This window comes from Phodopus roborovskii, unplaced genomic scaffold (assembly GCF_943737965.1).
Source record: "Phodopus roborovskii unplaced genomic scaffold, PHOROB, whole genome shotgun sequence".
Classification (NCBI taxonomy): domain Eukaryota; kingdom Metazoa; phylum Chordata; class Mammalia; order Rodentia; family Cricetidae; genus Phodopus; species Phodopus roborovskii.
The window spans coordinates 4,269,300-4,288,456 of record NW_026126645.1 but is presented as its reverse complement, the minus strand read 5'-3'; the positions used below and the strand labels follow the sequence as shown (position 1 = coordinate 4,288,456).

The 19,157-nt window shown below is 48.1% G+C and overlaps 1 protein-coding gene across 1 annotated transcript in view; it reads left to right on the top strand.

The window, feature by feature from the left end:
• The first annotated feature begins 10,737 nt into the window (after positions 1 to 10,737).
• The window catches only part of Cda (cytidine deaminase), a 28,585-nt gene continuing 20,165 nt past the window's right edge, over positions 10,738 to 19,157 (top strand). Inside the window, exons 1-3 of the mRNA XM_051173532.1 lie at positions 10,738 to 10,788; positions 10,905 to 11,057; positions 11,933 to 12,119. Of these exons, the coding sequence (XP_051029489.1) occupies positions 10,738 to 10,788; positions 10,905 to 11,057; positions 11,933 to 12,119 (391 nt within the window). The remainder of the gene's footprint in view (positions 10,789 to 10,904; positions 11,058 to 11,932; positions 12,120 to 19,157) is intronic.

Genomic DNA, 19,157 nt, shown 5'->3' with positions numbered 1-19,157 from the left:
TCTGCCTCCCAATATAGTCTGCCTGTGATCTTCTGCTCCCTAGGGACCCAATGGGATCCTACAGCAGCCTTTAAAGTCGGCAGATGCTAGGGGACCAAAGAGAATACCCTCCCACCCTTCCTGCCTTGCTCAGGCCCCAGACCACAGAAGACCCAGAGACCTCACCACATCAGCCGAGGCCACATCCCATTGGCTGGAAACCCTTCTCCCCATTCTGCAGGCTCACATGGTGGTGGGCCCTGGGAAGTCTCCTGTAAAAAGGACCTCCGTGGGGGTAGATGCCACCCAGGGAGCAGGCGAGGCCCTGGGCAGAGACTGGATGCCTTGTCTGCAAGGATTCAGCCCCAGACATTAGACTCCTTGGAGATCTATTAAATTTCCTCTCCCAAGATCACAAAAACAACATGTTCTTATTTGAAACTAGAAAGCAGCAAATACACAAGACAAAGTGAACACCCTCCCCCTCAGGCACGGCTGATATCCCGTCCCCCAGACCTCAGCAAGCACACACCTGCGTGGTTGGTATTATAGCCTGACCCACCATGCTTCCTGCTCATGAACATGATACAGGTTTTGCGTTTATTCTCATGAAAACAGAGTCATTCTTTGACACATTAACCTGCAAAGAGCTGTGTTCTCACTTACCTCATGCTTGGTCCTGTAGCTTCCTAGATTTAAGTCTACCTCATCTTTAAATAGCTGCACGGTGTATTTCAACCCTTCCTGTTTAGTGTGCTGGGGCATCACTGCTTGAAAAGGGGTCTAATAAGTGTCTGCTGCGTGTAGATAATCAGAACACACTGGCTGCTCTTCCAGAGGACCCAGGGTCAATTGGGGGGGGGGGTCTGATAGCCTCTTCGGGCCACTGAAGGTACTGCACACAACTGGTGTACAGGCAAATCATCCATACATATACCACAGTCCCAGCCCCCAGGAAGCAGAGGTAGGCAGATCTCTGAGAGTTGAAGCCAGCCTTAACTATGTATTGAGTTCCAGGCTGCCCAGGGTTACATAGTGAGACCCTATGTCTAAATAAGTAAGTATTTTTTTAGAGAGAGTTCAAGGCCAGCTTCAGCAACATAGCAAGCTTGAGTCCATCCTACCCCACATGAGAGCATGTTTCAATAATTAAGAGAGAGAGGAGAAATGGAAGTGGCCAGAGAAATTATCATAAATGTGAATGGTAGTTATTATGTGTAACTGCTAAAACAAGAGCAAGAAGTATTTTCTTTTTGTTTGCTTGCTTGCTTGCTTGCTTATTGTTTTAATCATATAAACAAGGCTGCCTGCGACAGCCTGCACGTGGATGTCAGAGGCCAGAAAAGGTTTCTCTCCTCCCACCTCCACATAGGTTCAAACCTTCGGCTACCAGGTTTTTGAAACCAGTGCATTTACCTGCCGAGCCATCTCATTGGCCCAGAAAACGATAATTTCCAAGTGAGTTGACGAACGAACATACATCCATGTCAATTAACATAGAAAAGGACAAAATGGGGGCAAGGCAAAAAAAAAAAAAAGAAAGAAAAGAAAAGAAAAAAAGAAAAGAAAAAAAAATCAGAGAGCAGCAGCTCCACAGCAGATCCCGGCCTACCCAGCAGGGGCAGAGGGGCCAGTGCATCCCTGCAATGAGGTTGGCTATAGACGCTTCAGAAAGGCCAGGAAATATACTGATGCTGAGCTAGGAACAACTCTGGACCCCACTGCAGACCCGGCCAGACAGGAGAAACGCCACCACCGCTACTGCCTCCAGAACTCATTGCCCAGGACAGCTGTGAGGACATGAATCCACCAATGCCCTTCACGACACTAAGAAGCCAGGACCAACCTGGCACCAGGGCCTGCCTCTCTGCAGCTGCCACAAAAGAACCAGAACATGTCTGCCACCGTGCACCCAGAAGAACCCAGGGCCACCTCTACCACCTCTGCCTAGTGCTCATCTCTTTGCCTTTCTGATGTATCTGTTCTTCTGGACAGACTCAACATTGAGACAGAAACCCTAGCTGCCTGGATGCCTGGAAGTCACTCTTCAGGGCCTCAAGTCCCTAGAGCACAAGAAGCCATGGTGGCCAGCAGGGGTTGGGGGGGGAGTAATTCCAAGCAAGGCATCTTTGGTATTGGGGGGGTTGTAATACTGAGCAGGGTATCTTTGGTATCTGGCCACAGCCACTCATCACTTAACCTCAATTTCCACCCCACCTGGGAGACAGAGGCAGGAGGATCTGTGAGTTGCAGGATAGCCAGGCCTACGTACAAAGACCCTATCTTGAAAAAAAAAAAATATATATATATATATATATATATATATATATTAGAAGCTTTATCCTTTGCTCCTAAAGGATCAGTCCATCTCATTGATAGCTGCATCCCACTCGCGCATGGGAGACCTGGGGTAATATTTCTTTCTCCATGTCAATCACAGCTCCATCTTGATCATCTATAGTTACACACTGAATTGTAAACTTTACTAACCCAAAACCTCCCCACAAAAAAAAAAAAAAGTCAGAGAATGAAATTAAGGGTTAACACCAGGAGGAAATTTGAACATGACAGGGGTGAGAATACAGACAAATTCTGAGGTGCTCCCTTCTGCAATGTATACCTTGAAGCATGCAAACACCCATGCTTCAACACACACGCGCGCACACACACACTTCACTCCATGGCCTTGGCCTTCAGTGTGCCACTTGAACAATCTGAGGTTTGCCATCACGGATCACCCACCCTTCACTCAGGAGGCAGCCGAGGCGGGAGCCGAAGCAGGCATGAGCTATTCATGCTGAGCTGATGTCATCCTCTGTTAACTTTTACAAGTGGGCAAGGAGGTTGAAGGCGCTCAGGGAGTTTCAGAGGGTCCAAAGACAGATTTATCTGTGTTTTCATGTGGAAGAATTGGTTACTATGCCAACCTAGAACTCATCTCAGAGCTATTCTCTCTCTCTCTCTCTCTCTCTCTCTCTCTCTCTCTCCAACCAAGCATAACGAATAAGCAATGTGCAATTTCCAGACCTGAGTCTCAGCTTTCAAACTACTGTTTTTTTGTGGGGTTCCCTGATGGAAACATCATTCCTTGGTGACTAAAACCTCTAAAGAAGCCGAGATCACGGTCTTGAGAAGCAAGGCGCCCTGGTTCCACTTCAGTTGCTTCAGTTGCTGTGATAAAATACCACAGTTTAAAAACTACTTAGCTGAGAAGGGGCTTGTTCGGCTTACTATTCAGTGTACAGCCCATCGTTGTGGGAAAGCCTTGGCAGTGGGGACGGAAGCAGGTGGTCACATCCCAGTCCCAGTGGAGAGCAGAGAGAAATGAATGCGCGCATGCCCCAGACACAGACTAGCGGCGCCCCCCGCAGGATGGGTCTTCCCACAACTAACCCAATTAAGAAGAAAGTCCTCACACACAGGCTAACCTGAGCTAGACAATGAGTTCTGTCATAGAGACTCTCTTCTCCCAGCGATTGTTGACTGTGGCAAGCTGACAATTAAAGCCCACCACCACAGGGAACCGAGCTTTATGCTCCCCGAATATGAATTATGGAAGAGAATTATCTCTTTGACCTGGATTCTGGCTCGAGTATATGCCAAGTCCTTCATTCCAGATACATTTAAGGTTGTCTTCTAACTGACACTAGCCAAGTCTCAGTAGGTTGTGTCACTGACATATAAAGTCAGGGGACTCTGGTGGGGAGCGTGACCAATATATCGCATGTGTGCCTTTACTTTTTTGCTGGAAAAAAAAATGGGGCTTTTGTTCAGAAGCAATGCTGTTTGTAAAACAAAACATCATTTGGTGTTGTTGTTGTTGTTAATTCTTTTTGAGACAGGGTTTCTCTGTGTAACAATCCCAACTGTCCTGGAACTCCCTGTGTAAACCAGGCTGGCCTTGAACTCACAGAGATACACCTGTTTCTGCCTCCCAAGTCCTGGGATGAAAGGAGTGAGCCACCACCACCTGGCCAACAAACACTAGACATTTGTTAATCCTCCCCCCCATTACCAGCAGCTGTATGTCAGGCAGAGCTAGAATAAATGTCTACAGCTGTATGTCAGGCGGAGCTAGAATAAATGTCTGCTCCGGTGGGGGTAACCTGGGTAACTTCAGTAATGTACAGCTTTCCAGTGTGACCAGCCAGCCACCAGATGGCAGACTGACCCTCTCAGGGCCTGGTACCATGCTGAAGGTTAAGTCACTGTTCTTGGCAGTTGGGCACTTGGTTCTGGGGAAAACTAAGGTTAGACAACTAACTGCTAGACCACTCAGTAGGAGAGGACTCATTTTATTCAGGGCACCCATTCCCAGCCCAAAGACCATCTTCTCTGGCTTCTTTGCTGTTAGATTAAATCTTATTAAGTTTGGACGGTGAAATGTAAATGAGGGTGCATCCTTTCTAGCATCCCCCCACATTTCCTTCCTGCTCCCTGGAATGAGTCTGTGAAGACTAGCAGTTCCATGGCCATCTTGGAGCTTGAGATGAATTTGGGAAAGGTGTGCCATGGTGCGCATGTGGAGGTCAGAGGACAACTTGTGGAAGTCCGTTCTCTTCTTCTACCACATACATTCTAGGGCTCGAACTCAGGGCATCAAACCTGGCAGCAAGTGCCGTACCTACTGAGCCGTCTTACCAACTGTAAGTTGAATTTGGAGATGGAAGGCATAAGCTTATAATGTGGAATTGAATCCTTGAGGGCAATGTGGGCACTAGATGGAAGAGAAACAGAGTTATATTTGATATAAAGCAACCTGGGCATGGTGGTACACACCTTCATGTCCTTATACACCAGAGGCAGAAGCAAGAGGACTGCTGCAGTTTAATGATGATGATGATGATGATGATGATGATAGTTGAACCATTATTTGGAGTTGTCTATAACATACATTGTCTTAGGGTTTCTATTGCTGAGAGGAGACACCATGACCATGGCAACTCGTATTTATTTATTTATTCATTTATTTATTTATTTTGAGGCAGGGTTTCCCTGTAGCTTTGGAGGCTGTCCTGACACTCTGTAAACCAGGCTGGCCTCAAACTCACATAGATTCACTTGCCTCTGCCTCTGCCTCTGCCTCCCGAGTACTGGTATTAAAGGTATGCACCACCACCACCTCCCAGCTGGAAACTCTTATAAAGGAAAACATTTAGTTGGGGTGGCTTACAGTTCAGAGATTTAGTCCATTATTGTCATGGTGGAACACGGCGGCCTTCAGGCAAACATGGTCCTGGAGAATGAATAAGAGTTCTATATCTTGATCTGTAGGCAACAGACAGAGTCTGTTTTCACACTAGGCACAGGCTGAGCATAAGAGACCTCAAAGCCCGCCCACACAGTGACACACTTCTTCTAACAAGACCACACCTATTCCAACAAGGCCACACCTACCAATAGTGCCACCCCCTATGAGCTTATGGGGGCTGATTACATTCAAACTACCACATAAGTCAACCTAATACTAACATAGAATAAATCATCAGTCAAAGGAGAAATCTAAAATGTAGCCATAACTGGACAAGAAGGCCATTTGGCTGCAATATCTGTTACCCCAGTAGTCACCAAGGTAAATTCAACTCATCTGGCTTGCTAGGCAGGTGTCTCTTTTCTCCCTTGTAGCTCCGTGTTTGTCCCTCTCAACACTGAAGATGGGTTAAAGGAGTCCACAATTACCCAGATAAAGAATTAACAGGTATTAGGGGAGCACTCATACAATGATGATAAATAACCACCGGCATCTTCCTGCTCCTAGAGATGAAGCCCTTCAGGATGCTCCAACCATAGCCCAAGAGCCCATGAGCCAACTCCTCCTCTTCCTTATAAGGAGTCACATCCACACTCAATGAAGCCACACCCTAAGGTGTAGCTATCACCCCAAGTCCACTGGCTGAACAAGATGCCACTACACAACTCTGTGTGCTTGATTGAAGAGAATAACTCTGACAGAAAAGGGCTATGCTTCACTGATGAGGGATGTCCTTCTGTATATGTTTCTCTGATTTGGTTGATGAATAAAACACTGGCCAATAGAGGCAGGAAGATAGGTGGGATTAGGAGAAAAGGAGAATTCTGGGAAAGGTAGGCAGATAGAGATTGTGAGGAGACACCATGTAGCCAAGGAAGGAGTAACAAGTCTGGACCCTTCTCCAGTAAGATAAGACCACATGGAAATACTTAGATTAGTAGAAATGGGCTGATAATTAAGAGAGAGCTAACCAGTGGGAAGCCCTAGCCATCGGCCAACAGTCTAATAATTGAAGCAGCAATGGGACCAGGCTGGAAAGAAAACTCCAGCAACACTTCATTCCAGAGTTAATAGCATTAACTCCCAAGGTTTACAGCATCTGCTCCAAGGTTTACCAAAGCTTTACTGCAGAGTTTATAGTATTCACTCGTGGGTTTACAGCCTTCATTCCAGAGTTTACACCATTCACTACACAGTTTACAGGAGCTCCACTCCTTTAGGTTGTGGGAACCTCAAGACAAGCTCTCAAAACACAGCAGCAATGCCAATAAATGTAAAAGGAAGTGAGGCTGCATTCCAGCTACTCAGGAGTCTGAGGCAGAAGGATTTTGAGTTTGAGGTCAGCCTGGGCTGCAGAGTGAGTTCAAGGTCAGCCTGGTCAACTTAGTGAGCACCCCAAGCTTTCATAATGACAATGAATGGTAGAACATCTGTCTAGCATGTACAAGGTACTTAGTTCAACACCCTGTGCTGAAAACCAAGTGTTAAAAGGATTAAGGAATTCCATGTCTAATCAAGACAAATTTCAGGGTTCCTTTTAAATTTTTTATTTATGTGTAGGAGCATTTGCCTGCATGTGTCTGTGTACCACGTGCATGGCTGCTGCCATACAAGGCAGAAGAAGGTGTTGGATCTTCTAGAACAGGATTTACAGATGGCTGTGAGGTACCACGTGGGTGCTGGGAATCAAACACTAGTCCTCAGTGAGAGCAGCTGGTGCTCTTAACCCACTGCTTTGCTTTGATTATTTGGAGACTGGGTCTCAGTACTTAACCCAGTCTGGCTTGAAACTCAGAAATCAGAGATCTGCCTGCCTCTGCTTCTCCAGTGCTGGGCTTGAAGGGTGCTCCACCACCTCTGGGTCAATTCTATTTTTAGGACCAAAAGACTAAAAATAAGAACATGCCTTCTCATCTTGGGACCCATTGGATCAATGACCTTGGAAAGACAAATTTACTAAGTGCTAACAAACATTTACCTTATCATTTTATAAATGTGGGCAACAACTGACATTAAGTATCAGTTCCAATGACTTTGACCCCCAATATAAATTCTGTTTCCATATCACTTTATTGCAGTGATTAAATTTATTGACTGATAAGAAGTATTTTTTATTCTGACTTCTCCTTCAAAGTAATTAATAAGCCTATTTCAAGACTATGCAATCTGGTGCATTTATTATACTGTATGTATACTAGCTGGGGATGGTAGCCCAGGCTGCTCATCCCAGCACTCAGGAGGCAGAGGCAGGTGGATCTCAGTTTGAGGAGTATATTATTTTAGTAGTCATCAACCTTAATAGTGCTGTAGACCCCTTTGGGAGTCTTGTGAGGCCTAGGGAACCATTTTGAAAATGGTGAAATATATTGAAATAATTGTTAGAATAGTTAAAATACTTGTGATATTAATGTATAAAATGTATTTAGACAGGATCTCATTATATATCCTGGCTAGCTTGGAACTCACTGTGTAGGACAGGCTGGCCTCAAAGTAATTAGGCTGGCCTGTACTTGCTCTGTAGCCCAGGCTGGCCTTGAACTCACAGAGATCTGGGACTGAAGGTGTGTGCACCACTGTGCCGGGTTTCCAGGGATGTAACACTTATCCAGTCTCTCTCTGTGCGACTCTGATGGGTGCAAAGTCACATTACATAGTCTCCTTTTGCTTCTGTGGAAATTGAGTAAGACAGTTGATCAAGCACTTCCTGATCATGTGTATTATTGTTTCCTAATGTTCTTACCAATTTCATGTGAGTCACTCTATACTCGGTTGTAAATTGCCATTTGTTTTTTGTTTTTTTTTCTGTTTCAGTTTTTCAGCCTTCTGCTATATTTGTTTACGGGGTCCTTTACTGAATAAAACTTGATCTTTATGTGGCCAAGTTTGAAGGCTTAAAGGTTTTGAAAGGGGCTTTTTGGTTGTTTGAAACAGTGCTTCTATGGCCCAGGCCACTCTCAAACTCCCAGCAATCCTCCTGCCTTAGCTTCCCAAGCACTGGGACTATAGGCATGAGCAGTCATCTGGCTTCCTCTGTGGAATGCCTGTTTAAGGTTTTTCCTTGCTTTTTTCGAGGAATATCTGTCTTCTTATTGAGTTTTGGGGCAGTTAAATATACATTATAGATCCTTATCCTCCGGGAAGTGTTAGCGCCTGCTATTCTGGGGCTTTTACTCCTGTGCTGGAGAACACTGAAGGCAGGAGACACATCTATATGCAGGACTGGGGGTGAGCACAGCATGGCTGAAGGGGTGCCAGGACACTGATAGCATCTTCGTCTACACCCACTCTGTCTGCCATAAACACCGCTGCCCCCATCATTTAAAACCCGTCCTGGGCTCTTGCCATCTGGAAAGAAACTTTCTCAGGCTACCCAGCTCACCCCTCCCTCTAGACTGTTAGTTTTTTCAGTCTTGCCACAGGCCCCAGGTCCTAATTGTGTGTCACGGTGTCTTACACCTGTTGATTTCCTGTCTCCTTCACTAGAGTGTGAGAACCTCAAGACAGGCACCTCTCATTGCCAGGTGGTGCCCAGGGTGGGACCTGTCACGCAGCCTTCATTACCACATGGATTAACGCTTGTTGAACCCTTGCTGGCACCAAGTGCTGCCCTAAGAGGTGCATGTGGCTCTGCTTGGTTCTGGCAACCACCCTGGGGCTGGGCATGGCTCAATGGCTAGATCAATCCCTGCTCTTTCAGAGTTTGGTTCCTAGAACCCACATCTGGTGGTTCACATCCAATTCCAGAGACTCTGATGTCCTATTCTGGCCCCCCTATGCACCCATGTGTGTATAGCATGCACTCATACAGACACAAACACATAAATAAAAATCAGGGGGAAATCTTATAAGAGAACAATAATCCCAGGAACTAACTACTCTATCATTTGGTGTTCCAGGGTTGACAGAGACAAAGCTCATACAGGCCTAAGCTAGCGGGGAGTGTACTGGCTCCACACGGGGCAATCTAGACATATGCTCTCAGGCCTGACTAGACTCAGAGACAGCTTCTTCCCTTTTATGCTCTCAGCCTTGTGTCTCTGTAGGTGGCTTCACTTTGCAAGCAAGCTCTCTGGACCAGAGGAAGCTGGCTATCAGCCCTGTAGCTCCATCTCAGCTTACCAACCACAGTGCCAAATGCATTCCAGGGACTCAGCAGAAAGAGGAGGCTTCTGATTGGTTGTGCTGCCAATCAGGAGCTCTCCCCTGAAAGAATCAAAACAAAAGATGTAGAAAAGTCTCTCTGAGCAGAATTGTGGCCTGGTGGATCTCATCTCATCATGGGACATGTGGCAGTATTTTGCTTGTGCTCTAACAAATAAAGCTCTCCTGAAGATCAGAGCGCAGAGCTAGCCACACTAGTCAGCCATAGAGGCCAGGCAGTGGTGGCTCACACCTTTAATCCCAGCACTTGGGAGACAGAGGCAGATGGATCTCTGTGAATTCAAGGGCACCCTGTGCTACACAAAATTGGTCCAGTCTAAAAGAGAAACTGAGCTCACACTTGGAGTGACATACCTTAATCCCAGCACTAAGGAGGTGAGAACAGGAAGGGATATGACTGGGCAGAGAGAGGAATGTAAGACTGGACGAGGCAGGAGGATCTAATACCCTCTTCTGACCCTCCATAAGGACCAGGCAGAGGCATGGCAAACAGACATTCATGCATACAACAAAAATAGAGACAGAAAATTTTAAAAGAGAGAGAATATGGATGCTATTTTAAAAAACATCTTGCCTGGCGGTGGTGACATGTACGTTTTATCCCAGCACTCAGGAAGCAGAGGTATGTGGATCTCTGTGAGTTCAAGTTCAGCCTGGTCTACAGAGGAAGCTCTAGGACAGCCAGGGCTACACAGAGAAATCCTGTCTCAAACAAAACAGAACAAAACAAAATAAAACAAAACCCCGAAAACAAACAAAAAAAACAACCAACTTCTTTACTCTCTGCCTTCAGGAGTGATGGGCTCCTTTCCTTCCTGCTTGGCCCCTTAATTCTCTCCCTCTCTCTCTCTTTCTCTCTCCCCCCTCTTGTGTGTGTGTGTGTGTGTGAGTGTTTGTGCATGATATGTGACTGTGGGTGCATGCCTACCATGGCAAGCATGTGGGGGTCAGTGGGCAGCTTTGTAGAGTCGTTTCTCTCCTCCACCTTTGCATGCTGGGGCTCTAACTCAGGCTGTCAAGCTTGCTGGTGGAGTGAGCACTTTTCCTGCTGAGCCATCTGGCCAGGTCCTTTCCTCTTTTCCTCTCCTCAGGGTGGGGTGCATAGAATAGACTACTCACTGAATTATCTTCAAGGCCTGCTGTGCCGAGGACATTGTCACCCTTTTCCCGGTTGGAATTGCACTTGGCCCCTAAACATTTATCAGAACTGCTGACCTGTCTTCATACTGCAAGTCCCCATCCAAGGAGAACGTGCAACTGGATGGGGAATGCCCAGTGCCAAGCTGGAGGGGTAAGAGCCTCTGGAGATATGGATAGAGGGGGGTCAGGACCTAACGGAGGGAGATATGGGGGGGGGGCTGACGCAAGCCTTGCCCCTGGGGCATCGGAACTGCCAGGTATGGCTTCAACTATATATGGTTGAGAGCTGACAGTACTGGATGCAGAGGTGTCTGCATGCGGGGGAGATGCTGCTCCATTCTCTTCCTCTCTCCTCCTGCCTTCTTTTTCCCAGTCCTTAGCACCACACAAGCCCTCACTCAGAGAAGCTGCTGATTCATCTGGCACACTGGCCATCTGGCAACACCTGGAATTTGGCCCATTCTATACAATCTTGGCCAAGTCACTTGTAGACAATAACCGGGTTAAAGTGTTCCAGATTCTCCCTGTACGACATCATCATCTCATGTTCGCAACCTCGAGATGTTCGCAACCTCTGACAGGCGTGTGTCCACTCTGGAGACAAGGAAACCAAGGCCCAGAGAAGCAGTGCAGCTCTACCTGGTTGTGGAGAGAGCTAATAAACAGACCTGGAGTCTAAGCCGGAGCCCACTTTAATCCGAAGTTTCCATGCTCCTGTGCTACTGTAGTCAGAGGAAACTGCCAGTGTTCATCAAGGAATCAGCTAACATTTGTATGGAACAACTCGGGTATAAATCCACTTCTGGTACCACCAACCCAATGTCCATGAAGAGAAAGGAAGGCCCGGCTTCCTTCAGCTGACGTGCTTTTAAATGCTGGGTTAGGACAGGGAGGAAATGAAGACAAACCACTGAAAATAGACATTTCCCCCACGATTTGCATACCTTCTGACTTGGCACACTATCATGGTTGCCCTTCAGCCTCATCCCTTCCCTCAGTTTAGAGACAGACAGAGAGAGAGAGAGAGAGAGAGAGAGAGAGAGAGAGATTAGATATTCCAAGAGCTCTGGACACTTTGAGCTCTGAGCTCAGGTCACACAGACCCACCCAGAATTCTCCTCCCTTGGGCAGTGTTTGTCTACAGTCATTCACTGAGGTGGCACGGCGCCCTGTGACCCACTCATGATCCATGTTCGCTTTAAAGGAGACTGACTCACTCGTGGGCACCACACATCGGTCCACCCTGGGACTCCCCAGCTCAGCCTAAAGGGCATATCTTCTGGGCTCCCGCCCTGGGAGCCTCCAGGTTTCTGGTGTCGCGCAGGGACACACCCCAGGGGAGGAGCCACCTCTCCCGGCCAGTGCAGGCAGACCGCCAGCTTCAGTTTCCTCTCCTCCAAGGCAGACAGCTCATTCACCACCAACCGGACCAACGTGTCCCAGGAACGCCCCTCCTGTGCTATGGAGCCCGAGCTCGTCCAGCGGTTGCTGCTGTCCTCTCGGGAAGCAAAGAAGTCAGCCTACTGCCCCTACAGCCGCTTCCCTGTAGGAGCTGCCCTGCTCACTGGGGATGGGAAGATCTTCTCTGGTAAGGGCTGGCGCCGTGGTCTCCTCCCTGGCAACCGGGATGGGGCTCAGGTACTCTTGGAGAGGGGAGCAAGCAGTCCCCTCCTCACTGGGCCTATCTGGCCTCCTGCCCAGGCTGTGGGGCAACTCAACTGCTGTTCTACACAGTGGTTCTCTGTTCTTAGAAGTCTGGGATGGGGAAGGGAGTTTGCAGGTGAGGCTGAGGGAGAGACCAAAACCAAGACTCCCCGTGACCTGCATGCAGGTCGCTAGAGGATTAACGCTTTCAGAATGTCCTGCACACCTGGCATGCACCTGTTCCTCTGTAAATTCTTCCTCTAACCTGCTGACCTGGGTTAGATCCATTTTTAGATGAAGAAGCTGAAACCAAGAGTCAAGTCCTAAGTCACAGGAGGCCCTGGTAATGGCACCCAGGCTGGAGGCCCCCAAAACCTCCCTTTCTTACTGTGGCTGGCAAGGAATGGGCATCTGGTATAAAGTCTAGGAGAGGATCCAGCAGTCTGCACTGAGTTAACACCGGTCTGTCCTGAGCTCACCTAGGCCAGAGTGGCTGCAGCTGGTGGTGGGATGCTTGTTCACATGCACCAGGGTCTGGGTTTGGGAGGAGGGCAAGAAGAGAGGAAAAAGAAGGAAGAGAGGGAGGGAAGGGAGGGAGGAAGGGAGAAATAAATCTCGGTAAACTTAAGATATGTCATGGACAGGAGGCAACTGCAGTGCCCCTTTGTATGTCTTGTTGACTGAGGTTCTGTGGTGTCCTGAATCACTTGGGTGTTGTGAGACACTTTTCCTTGGAAGATGCAACACATGACTGACTATTCACCCCCAGATAGAGAGTCCAAGACAGACCAGAGTGCAGACACCTCCAAAGTCTAACTCGGTGAACCAATGAGTTCTACTGGGGTGACTTATAGGAATATGGGTGCGGGGTCGCTTATAGGCACAACAATGACTCAAAGACAGCTGCATCACCAAGGCCACACCAGGACGGGTGACAGCTCACAAAGCTGGGAACCTGGAGCACAGGGCACAGCCTGCAGGCAGCTCCGCAGGTTGGAGTGTCCTTTTCATGTGGCTTGCTTGTTCTAAGCCTCTTGCAGGCAGCTGGTCTGGTCTCCGAGTCTTTGCAATTCAGCCTCTTTCATCTGAGAAAGATTCTCATTTTTTACTGTTTACTCTGGCAGGAAGAGGGCTCTGGTCCGTTTCAGGGAATTCCAGATGGGGTTAATGGAGTACATGAGTACATACATGGCTTGGGCCAGGACTGTAGGAACAGGAAGAGGAGGAAAGAGATCTGGGGTAATCTGCCAGTCAGCAAAGTGCTGATCTCCAGAACCCACATAAAAAGCTAGGCTTGGTGGTACTCACTTGTAATGGCAGTGCTGGGTAGATGGAGACAGATGGACGTGGGGGCTCTCCGGCCAGATAGCCTAGCCTGATTGGCAAGTGCTAGGTCAGTGAGAACAAAGAACAATGTGGATAGTGTCCGAGGAATGACACCTGAAGTTGACCCAGCCTGGCCTCTATACACATGCAGCAGTACACACACACACACACACACACACACACACACACACACACTCGGGAGGGAGGGTTGTGAGAGATACCCAATTGAATGAAAGAGAAGTCTTTGGCCCAGAAATTTTCAGTCAGGTGGAGCAGGGAAGTGATAAGGTAAGTGGCCAAAGGCAGAGCTGGTTTGTGCTAGGGGCAAGGTGGGCAGGGACCAAGAGCAAAATTAGAAGCTACAGTGGAATGAGGAGTTAACTGTGTGGGAGATCCCTTGAAATCTCACAGCCAGTGCAGGAGGAAGGCAGGCAAGTGCTGTGGTATTAGTTAGGAAGCTTTCCCTTGTCGGTGACAAGCCTGCAGGGTAGCTCCAATTTCAGGACAGGCTGACCCAGGAAATCAGGTACCATGTCACTCTGTTTCTCGAGACAGGGTTTCTCTGTGTAACAGCTGTCCTGAAAATTGAGGCAGAGGCTGGCCTCAAACTCATGAGATCCGGCCGCCTCTGCCTCCGAGTAGTGGGATTAAAGGCGTGGGCCACTAGACCTGGCATGCCACATGGCATTCTTACGATGGGTGCTGCTTGCTTTCTGTTGCCTGGCAGATGGGTCTCTACCCACTAGGGGACAAGGACACAGGCAGGTTTCTGCTCTTCATTCTTACAGCCATTGTACCCAACTTTAGATTGCACTCCAAACTCAAGCTCCTTGGGCAGATCCTTGCCGCAGGATGGATGAGCAGAAATGTTACCATTTAACTGAGAGAGGGCCCTTTTGTCTACTAGGATGCAAAAGTCACAAGCAGACCAGGAGGGATGCTCTTTTAGCTTGGTAGTGCTGGGCCTTCTAGTGCCCATAGCATGTGGTGTGGACAGACTGACACAAGGGCTTAGCGCTCCAAGTCCACAGAACTAAAGACTTGTGCTCCCCAACCTATAATGCGGAGATTTAGTTTTAGGCGTTCACATGGGCGATGTGTGTCTCTGGGCTTTGATTGCCTGTAGCCTGGCTGGTGCTCAGCAGCTAGTGAGTTCCAGTATGGCAGCCTTGGCCTTTAAGGCTTGTCCACTTCCTAGAACTCTTAAGTCTGAGGCAGGCATTACTTCATCCCTGGCTTTTCACAAGCTTCTGCCTTTTCTACACTTGTCTCGTTATCTGCCAGCTGTTTTTGTTGTCTCCTCTTTGCATTACCAGCTCACCTTGCTCTACCTGTGATAGCAAGAGTCTCTACCTGCCATAAACACTGCAAGTATGCAAAAAGAAAAAAAAAGTCTTTTATGGACAGAGCCAGGAGGTGGGTATTTATTTCATAGGTGTGACATGCAAACTGAAACACACGAACCACAGCCACTTCAGGTTTTATCAAGACCAAAGTCAGCCTTTCCATCTGTCAATCACAAGCCTTCCTGAGTTATCAAGGGAGTGTCCTCTTTTGGACTTGAAGCCTCTGCAGGGTTCTGAGCAGGCAGAGATGGGCCACTGGAGTAGCTGTACGTGGGAGTTAAGGGGCAGGTTAGTCCAACCTTTTCACATTACAAGTGAATGTTGTTATTTACATTACAAAGCACACAAATGTCTTTCTCTCTTTGGTTTTTTTCAAGACAGGCTTTCTCTGTGTAGCTTTGTAGACCAGGCTGGCCTCGAACTCACAGAGGTCTGCCTGCCTCTGCCTCCCCAGTGCTAGCAGTAAAGGCATGCACCACCAACTCCTGGCTTCTCTCTTTCGTTTTTCAAGACAGCATTTCGCTGTGTAGCCGTCTGTCCTGAAACTCAGAGATCCACTCGCCTCCTGTCCCAAGTTCTGAGACTTTTTTCCCGAGACAGGGTTTCTCTGTATTGCTTTGGACCTAGCTTGGTAGACCAGGCTGGCCTTGAACTCACAGAGACTCACCTGCCACTGCCTCCTAAGTTCTGGCATTAAAGGCCTGCGCCACCACCTGGTGTAAAAGTGTTTTTTAAAGATTTATTTTTAATTGTGTGTATGTGTCTGCCAGTCTGTCTGTGTCTTTTGTGTGTTTATGAGTCTGTGTGTGGGTGCAAGTGCCCAGAGGCCAGAAGGCACTGGATCCCTTAGACCTGAAGTTACAGGAGGGCGAGCTGCCCGATGTGTGTGCTGGGAATCAAACTCTGGTTTTCTGCAAGAGTGGTAGCTACTTTTAGCCCCTGGGCCATTGCTTCCACCCCCCCCCCCAATCTCATAATGCTTTAAAAGACTATAATTTTGTGTTGGGCTTCCATTGTAGCTGTCCTTGGCTGCCTGCAACTGCATGCTGCCCATGGGCTGCAGGTTGGATGTGTTTGAAAGTTCACTGAGGCGTGTCTTACCTGGAGTAAAGGTTTGTAGCTGTGGAACGTGATCTGAAGCAGGAATCGTGCCTTCAGTGGGTGTGGTTAGGATAGGCTTTGCTGCTAGGGTGCATGTTTCTCTGAAAGGTTCCTGCTCGAGACTGTCAGAAACCAGGGAAGGTCTGCTGGATGGTGCGCATTCCTAACAACTTCATTCATTCACAGGAAAACATCAAAGCAGGCTCCCCAGAAAGGACTTACTCTCAGTACAAAACTAACAATCTCTTATATTTTTGACTGTGAGCCTAGCCTTTACTGGCTGAGCCATCTCTCCAGCCCAAAACTGACAATCTCAACAGCACTTTAAAAAAAAGAGATGTGTGTAGCTGGGCATAGTGGCACACACCTTTAACCCTAGCACTCCAGCAGAGGCTGACAGATCTTTGTGAATTCAAGGTCAGTCTAATCTACAAAGCGAGTTCCTGAACAGCCAGAGCTACATAGTGAGAATTCTGCCTCAAAAAACAGATTCTTTAGTGGGGTGTGGTGGCACACGCCTTTAATTCCAGCACTAAGGAGCCAGAGGCTGGTGGATCTCCGAGTTTGAGGCCAGCCTGGTCTACAGAGTGAGTTCCAGGGTAGCCAAGGCTACACAGAAAATCTTGTCTCAAGAAACAAAAATAAAACAACAAAAAAAGTGTTTGTGTGATGTGTATGAATGTTTTTATGTGTGTTCAGGTGGAGGCCTCAGGCAATCATTAGGGGTCTTCCTCCATCCCTGTCCCCCTTACTGACAGTATGGGGGGGTCTCCCACTTGAACCCAGAGCTCACAGAACCCAGAGCTTGCCACATTCTAGTCTAGCTAGCTAGCTTGCTCTGGAGTTCCCATGTCTACCTTCTGAGTGAGTGCTGGCTCCCATCTGGCATTTACACTGTTGCTGGGGATTCGAACTCTGGTTCTCATGCTTTTTTTTTTTTTTTGTTGCTTGTTTTTGTTTTTTTGAGACAGGGATTCTCTGTATTATTTTGGAGCCTGTCTTGGCACTCACTCTGTAGACCAGGCTGGCCTCGAACTCACATAGGTCTGCCTGCCTCTGACTCCCAAGTGCTGGGATTAAGGCATATGCCACCACCCACCTGGTCCTCACGCTGACACTAATGCTTTCTTTAGGCACCAAACCATCTCCCCAGATATTATAAGTATTTAGCCTTGGTGCAGTGACTTAGGCGCCTCTAACTGTCTCTGAAGAAACAGAATTTTGCAGAGGTGAACAAATGGAAGACATTAGCCTAAGTACCAGATGTCTTTCCTGATAACAGAAGTGGGGCCAAGTGCATAAACCGAAGGCCCACGACATCAGGTAGGGTCTGGGGGGGGGGGGGAAAGGGGTCTCGAAGCAACCAGAGGAAACTGTGGAGCAGAGAGATAAGGGAGCAGAAAGGGCACAGCCCACTGGAGACACTGAGTTTGTAACTTACAGCAGGGTGTGTCTGCTCAGCTCTGTGACAGTCCCCAATCAACAAAAGCCCAGGCTCTCAGTAGCTTCCAAGCACAAGAAGGTGGCATCCCACACAATTCAAAAGCAAGTTGCTTGCTGAAAGCTGTCAGCAGCTCAGAATAACATTTACTCCCTACCCCAACTAGGGCCTTGAGCTCCTCACAGATGGGCCACCTGGCATAGGGATTGGTGACTACAATTGTGTTGCAACTGGCAACCTTCTGCAGTTGCTGGTGAGGAGAGTGAGACAGACAGACAAGAAAGCTGGGGTGGGGATGCACACAGGTATCAGGACAGGAGGAGTGAGAAACGGGGAAGATGGGGAGTGGGCCCATCCTCATGTCACATGGGGAAGATGCTCCGCCAGTGTTCCTGGAAGGCCAGGTGAACATGGGTAAAGGGGAAGCTTAGAGGACCACTCAGAGCCCCAGGCATACTCCAGGAAGTGTCTCCCACCTCCTCCTACGCTCCAGGTGATGAGGCCGCCCACTGCAGCACCAGAGAGGATCTTGGGATAATGGCCCAATGAGGACTTGCCTGTTCCTGCCAGCTTTTTGCAGGCACCATCTAAGCCAGTGGTTCTCAACATTCCTAATGCTGTGACCCTTTAATACAGTTCCTCATGTGGTGGTGATCCCCAAGCATAAAATTATTCTCGTTGCTATTTCATAACTGTAATTTTGCCACTGCTGTGAGCTGTAATGTAAACATCTGTGTTTTCTGATGGTCTTGGGTGACCCTATAAGAGTCTTTCAATCCCCAGTGGGGTCATGAATCACAGGTGAGAACCGCTGATGTAAAAAAGACTGGAGCGTTCTCCTTTAGTGTGTGACCTTGGGACATTACTGTCCCCTCTCCTCTAATCACCCACCATTTAGAAAAGAAGCAGCTTTGCTGGATGGAGATAAGGCTAGGAGAAATTCTGAACCTAAATTCAATCCCCAGCGCCCATGTTAAAAGACCAGGCCTAGTGGTACACGCCTATAAGTGGTACACGCCTGTAAGTGGTACACACCTATCATCCCAGTGCTGGGGACACTGAGGCAGATGGATCCCTAGAGGTCATAGACAGGCCTGTTTAGCCAAGTGAGCTCCAGGTTCAGTGAAAGACTCTGCTTCAAAAAGTAAGCCAGGACAGGGGTGTGGCGATGCACACCTGTAGTCTCGACGCTCAGGAGGCAGAGGCAGGTGTCTGTGAGTTGGAGGCCAATTCTGGTCCACATAGTGAGTGAGACATTGTCTCAAAGTGAACAAATGAATGAAATGTAGAAATAAATTATAGTGGAGGGTGACTAAGGAAAACATTCTTAGGCTTCTATATATGCACATGCACACACGCGCGCGCGCGCACGCACACACACACACACACACACACACCACAATGTTTAGAGGCCAGATTTGGTTAAACATCCTATAACCTCAGCACACAGGATGCTGAAACAGGATTGTAAACTCAAAAAGAGGGTGGGGCAGAAAAGAATTCGTAGTGCTGCCTAGGCCTATCTAACAACAACAACAACAAAAATCTCCTGGAGTAAGGTTTCAAAAGACTCCCTCTGATGGTGAGTAGACTAGCATGTGCCACTAGTCCCAGCTACTTGGGAAACTGAGTCAGGACCTTACATTTGAGCCTAGAAGTTTAAGACTAACATGAGGGACATTGCAAAACTGGACGACTAGAGGGGAGGGGCAAGGAGAAGACCAGGTAAGGGCAGTAGAGACTATTCCTTTTATCTCAGTGGGATCCC